Source organism: Neltuma alba, unplaced genomic scaffold (assembly GCF_004799145.2).
Source record: "Neltuma alba isolate B1F8T4 unplaced genomic scaffold, ASM479914v2 tig00011338_pilon, whole genome shotgun sequence".
NCBI lineage: Eukaryota > Viridiplantae > Streptophyta > Magnoliopsida > Fabales > Fabaceae > Neltuma > Neltuma alba.
In genome coordinates, this window is record NW_021636040.1 from 1 (window position 1) to 6,301 (window position 6,301).

The following is a 6,301-nucleotide window of genomic DNA, read 5'->3' on the forward strand; positions in this document are numbered from 1 at the left end:
AGTAAGTAGTTCAACCACCCATTAATGTTAGTCAATGCCTATTTAATAAAAAATGCTGCCCTCCATTTTCCTTTTAAAATAAATAAACACATCTACGAGAATAGTAATATGGTTCAAAAATGGAAGTAACTTTTAATGCTCGATTCAGATATTTTACACAGCATGGGCTTGTTTGTGCCCTCCTTAGGGAAAAAAATATATAAATCCATCATCTCTGATATACATTATTTAGAGACTTATTATTTATATGTCTAACTTTACCCTCATTGCAAATTACTAAAGAGAAAATTTAATTTTTATTCATACTTTTAGGGGCAAATTAAAAAATTATTTTAATTTTAAGACGGATTTAATAAGTTAAATTTTTTTTTCTTTACTCTGACTAGGTGATTGAAAATGACTTGTGATAAAAACAAAGAGAGTGTCTTCTTTTCATTTTCAATAAATTAGTTGCTTTTCTTTTCTTTTCTCTGTTTTTTTTCATTTTCGTTTTTGCCCTGAACTGTACCATCTAAAATTTACAACTTAATAATTTTAGTTTTTGAAGGTAACACCAGATATAAAATGATTAAGGTCTCTTAATTTTAAATTGCAAAAAATAAAATTTAAAAATTTCAAATCTATCAAATTGATTAGAGGGCATGAGCATGCTCTTCTTATGCTCAAAATGAACAGGAAACCAAATTGATTATAATACAGCTAGGGCTCGTTCGGTACATCGAAAAGTTATTATGCTCATGCAAAGGTAAGGGATTTGCATGGTTAGGTACGTAACGTGGAAATTGAGATAATGTGAGATTGTTTTTCAGTGCGAACATCCAATCACTTGCATTACTGGCTTGCGTGGGTTTGACCAAATATCGTCTGACTGCTCATTATTTGAGTATATGAATAGGGTGTCAAATTGTTTTGAACTTTCTACTTTACAAATAATTTTGTGATAGAAAAAGTCAACATGTGAAATGAGTTTTATTTAAAAGTGTTTTTATTGCAAACCAAACATCCTCCTAACTTAAGAACTAGTTAGATCAAAATAAGAAGCAAACTTCAATTATGTTTCACAGCAGATAGCACTAGAGTAGGAGGGGGAAATAAGAAGATTATTTCATTATTTCAGCAAACCAGAACCATATAAATATGTGTGTGTGTTCACCAGCAAAACCTCTGGAACACAGCACGAAACATACTCAGATCAGAAAAAGCAACCAAAACGGAAGGGGGGAATTAAAAAGGAAACAAACGAAACAAAAATAAAAAGTAGTATATTGAAACTAAAAAGCTAGAATCTTCCCCAGAGGAGAAGGGGGCTGGAATATATACAAATTGAGGAATCTTCACTTCGACTTGAAAAGTGAATAATTGCAGCAACAAGGGATTGTTTAAATTAGCTTTTTGGAAATAATTTTATAATATATGAGATAAATATATAAAAATAGTTTTATCTTAATTTACGGAAAAAAAATTTTTTTTTAATTGATTTTGGCCAAACTCCCTCACCTATGTGGGCGTGACAATGTGGTGGTGAGGAATTATTATAATAAAAAGAAAAAAAGAAAAAAAGAAGGGGTAATTGGGCGGTTAAATGATGGTACGTGAAATTGAGATTGACAGTTGAAAGTTGAAACGCTGGAAAGTAATGAGCCATTTCGAGTGGACACAAATAAGAACTTTGTTGGTATATTCATTTATCCTTTTCCCTTTCGTGTTGGATAAGCCATTTCTCTCTCTCTGTTCTCAGCAGTCAGCATGCTTGTTCATCCGGTGCCCCCATTATTTTAGGTTCATATATTTAAATGCTACTCTATAGTTAATTGTCTTCAAAGTTCAATAATTGCATGTACTAACTCAGATATATTAGTTCCGATTCTTAATATAAGATTTAATTGACTAATTTGAATAAATTAAGAAAACTAGTTAAGTTAGTTATTTGTAATAAATAAGTATTTCTTTTATAAAGTATCCTTCTTAATCAAGTGTCCTCCTCTGATTTTATTTATAAGCCACTTTCAGTATGTTTCACACAGACTAAAAAAATTAAATTTCATTAACTCTCATTTAAAATTCAATAACTTTTCAGCTTTATCCTTATTTAATATACATTATACCTCATGTGAATAAAATCAACACAATAATAAATAAAGAGCAAAATTAACTAGAATTATCATTATTACAAGGACTATGTTAAAAAAATAGATAAACATGAGAAACAAAGTGAATTTAGATCTTATATTTAGGATCAAAATAAAAGACAGATGAGTTCTTATATTAACAATAGGATTTCATACTGTTCTATTTCTAAATGCGTCAATATTTAGATAAAGAGATTGAATTACTTTTACTTTATTATTTATATGTGTGAAACTGTGACTGAACAATTATATGGAAATTCTGAATTTTCAATTATAGTAAGTGATTAGGCTCTGGCAAAAAAAAAAGGTAATCAGAGAAATCTTTAAGTATTTTTTGAAAGACATATAAAAGCATCTATCAATTTAATTATATCTGTGTCAAATAACATCCGCATGCATGTTTCCTAATCATGAAAGGAAGATCATTCAACAACCACAAGTTATTACATGGATGCCCAAGCAATTAAGAGATTCATGCACAGCATGAAAGACTATTATCCCCGTCAATTAAAAAAATGATAATAAAGGAAAACATTAAAGGGGTATAAATTTGATAGGAGTATGTTAGTGGTATTTTTTTTTTGGAGTAAGAGTATTTCAAACTTTCATTTCATTAATGATAATTTAAATTTGAGTGTGGGATCATACCAGAGCTATTAGAATGAATCCCATTAGAATTCTGCAATTAAGCACTAATGCACCGAATTGGGTGCGTACATATAATTCATTTCTTGATATTAGTGTGATTAAGAGATAATATGGCATTTAAGATTTTCACTCATGGGCGCCAGCGTATGAAAAATTCTCATGGTCATGTAAAAAAAATATGATGAGACCCTAATGAAAGAATAAAAAGTCCAAATAAAAAATGAGCAGCATAAATTTTATTTTTATTTTCTATACTTAAACTTGCCATTAGTTTGTTATAATTCTTTTTTGATAATTACATTTTTTTTAATCACATAGTGATTTCGTCTAATTATTTTGAAAACCCCAAACCTAACAAAATTATGTTAAGAATTCTCAACCATCACAATTATCTACAAAATTTAAACAAATTATCAATCTTTAAAAAGTTATTGGTTTTATTTTAAATACATTGTCTTAAGCATACTTCAAATAAAGCCGTTCTAGCTTCACTCGTAAGCTTTCTCTTTCATGGTGGATTTGGATTCTCTCCACTACCCTTCCCATTCTCTTCCCCTCCACTACCCTCCATTTCTCTTCACAACCATAAACCATTAGATCAAAATTCCAATGGTTCAGATTTAACATCTTATAAAAATAATGTTATTAAAAAAATAAATAAATTTAAACTGTTAAAATCTGATCTGAACAGTTCACAACTGTAATTAAAAAAATTGAAAAAAATTTGCTCTATAATAATAGTCTATAGCTATGAACTGTTAAGATTAGATTTTAATAGTTTAAAGTTATTTATCTATTTTTTATAATAATATTTATTTTTACAAAATGTTATAAAATATTAAATCTGGACCATTGGAGTTTTGATCCAATGACTGTGAAGGGAAAATGAGGGTAATGGAGGGGAAGAGGATGGGAAGGGTAGTGGAGAGAATCTAAATCCCTTTCATGGTAACGTCTCTTTTTTCTTTGTCGTTCATTCATCGGGCAACTAAATTATTTACATTATTTTTTTTTTTTGAATGGAAAGAAAAAATATATTAATCAATCAATAAAAATAAGCGCAAGGCAAATACTGCAAAATGTGAGAAATAAATTAGGCAAGTCCTTCAGAGAAATAGCCTTGTTATTATTATGAAGCCTCCCTAAGTGAATTTTTTTTTCATTTTATTAAAAAATCATTCGCCTTCCCTCCCCCTCCAGAAAATCCTATTCTTTCATTAAAATCAAGCATTTCGCCTCCCCTCCCTTCCATTAAAAATGTTCTATTACGAATTTTCGAGTATTATTGTGTCGTATAAAAACAAGTTCAATACGCTATCAAATACCAAGAGAACTATACAGGAAGTATAAAATATTCTATTAGCTTCGCTAAGAAAACCGCAATCCATTTGCAATATACATAAACCTGGCCAACATATCTTAATCAAATAATCCTATCCTTCAACGACCTTGCTAATTTTATCTATCATTTACAGAATCGACAGAAATTTTTCCAGATGCTATCATTATATATCCTCAATCTCTTAGATTGATATGTTGAGGTCAATCCTAGGTTTCTTCATCAATGGGAAAGGAACAACCGACTTACACCTTGGACATTTGGGATTGTTCTTCGTGATCAGCACATATGACAAACATCCAGGGCATCCAGCTGCCATTGGTGATGACATCAATTTCTCCTCACTTTCTTCTTCCTGAGTTTCTCTCATGGAAGAGGATGAAGATGAATATGACGAAGGTGATGGTGATGATGAACATGGTTTCCAGACAGGATTTCGCTTCTTGATTGGCTCTTTCTCTGCTCTCTCAAGTGCTGATTTCACTTTGTCAAGAGTACATACGCTTTGGTAATTATTACTTGATGGCATTGAGGATGAAACAAGCTTCAAATCTAAGCTTGTTTCATCGAAAAGGTTCAGAGGTGCCCTTAATGGCGAATTGAGCTTTACCTGTGTTGATGTGCCTTCATGATTCATTTGCAGCTTTTGTTCAGACATTGAAGGTAAGGTTGAAGTGTCACTCCTCTGAATGTACACTTTCCCAGACTGCAACCATGGACAAAGAACAACAAAAACCCATTAATACTCATCCAAAGCAATACTAAAGAAAACCAAGGAATACATGTGATCTATAAAACTCTGCATCAGGCCAAAACTACAATAGTTCTTCCATGTGAGATGATTTTGCTGGAGAATAAACACATAATGAAGTGAAAATCAATTTAAATTTAAAATTGATCCAAAAGGTATGTAAAGATGTGAAAAGCTGTGAAAGAATACCATATAAGCGTAAAACTTGGAAAGACCCTGTTTTCTAAGATATAAATGCCAACGTACTAAAACAAAACGGATTGATTGCAGGCTTGCTGTTACATTAAAAGCCAAAAGCTTAACGTATTTCTGAGAGTGATCAAAATCAATAAAAATAAATAGTGGTAGTAATATACTTTTACTCAAATTCGCTCCAATTTCTCAGCAGCCAATCAGACGGCCATAAAATCAAATCACATACCTTCTAAATCAAGCATCAACAAAAAATATTTTAAAAGATCATAAATCTGAAGCAGAAGAAGAAGAAGCCGCTTCGGTTGAAGAAATTTGTACGCAAAACAGCGAATGTAAATAAGAACATAGAAAAGGAAATGAAAATTCCGCTCGGAATAACGACAATTCAGTCGTTCAGTTTCCATGAAAGAAGATCCGAGATGTAATTAACGCAACAACCAGTGGCTTTATCACTATCCATAAACCAGAAGTTCCAGTAAGCTATCCAACACCGATAATTTATTTTCCCGGGAAACAGACAGAAATAAAGAAATAGATTTGCAAAGCACCTCGAGGTCCAAGCGTTTCTCCCATCCACTAGGAACCGGCAGGTCAAGATCCAAATCCTGAGATTCGACGACGCACCTAGAGGAGCCGCCGAGCAGGTCTCGAGTAATCAGAGCCACCGGTTTCTCGCTCGTCGAATCATTCACCGCCGCCCGGTGCTGGTCGTCCTTGCAGCCTCCACCTCCCAAGGTCCGAACCAGAGAGCTCACGTCGGCAGCCATTACGACGTTTGACGGAGCTTCCTAGTCTTCTTCTGGGTGCTTTCAGAGAGGGAGGGAGGGAAGGGGAGAGGGATAAACATAAATAGAAGTGACTGTGGTGTTCCTTTGCAAGCCGCTGCGATACATATACGGAGTCCGTTATTTATTTAAAACAAAAACTAGATTAAAAAATAAAAATAAACAAAAAATTAGAAGTAACCTTGGAATGTCTACTATAAATAAAAACAAATCATATTCTACAATTATTTTTTAAAAAAAATAATGAGAAAGTAAATTTTAGACAAGTAGTATTTTATGAGGACTTCTCCAATTTTAAAGCAACTTCATTTTAGAATTTTTATTTTTCTTGATATGATTATCTTTTTCCAAATTTAAATAAAGTATTACTTTTTATCTTTTATTCACTGGAAAATTTTATTGATTTAATGTCGATTAATTATTTATAGGTTAATGAAAAAAAAATCAAGGAAGA

At 31.8% G+C, this 6,301-nt stretch overlaps 1 protein-coding gene across 1 annotated transcript; it reads right to left on the reverse strand.

Annotated features, from left to right (window-relative positions):
• Positions 1-4,111: 4,111 nt before the first annotated feature.
• On the reverse strand, positions 4,112-5,829 carry LOC114712160 (uncharacterized). Its single transcript, XM_028896624.1, has 2 exons — positions 5,611-5,829; positions 4,112-4,822 (listed from the first exon to the last, which is right to left on the reverse strand). The coding sequence occupies exons 1-2, from the start codon at positions 5,827-5,829 to the stop codon at positions 4,301-4,303; spliced, it is 741 nt and encodes a 246-aa protein (XP_028752457.1). The 3' UTR covers positions 4,112-4,300.
• Positions 5,830-6,301: the final 472 nt, after the last annotated feature.

Excerpts from the sequence above, each read along its gene's own strand:
- LOC114712160 (XM_028896624.1), bottom strand. The coding sequence starts at position 5,829 with ATGGCTGCCGACGTGAGCTCTCTGGTTCGGACCTTGGGAGGTGGAGGC. Across the intron at positions 4,823-5,610 it reads AGAAACGCTTGGACCTCGAG|TCTGGGAAAGTGTACATTCA; the intron begins GTGCTTTGCAAA and ends CCATGGTTGCAG.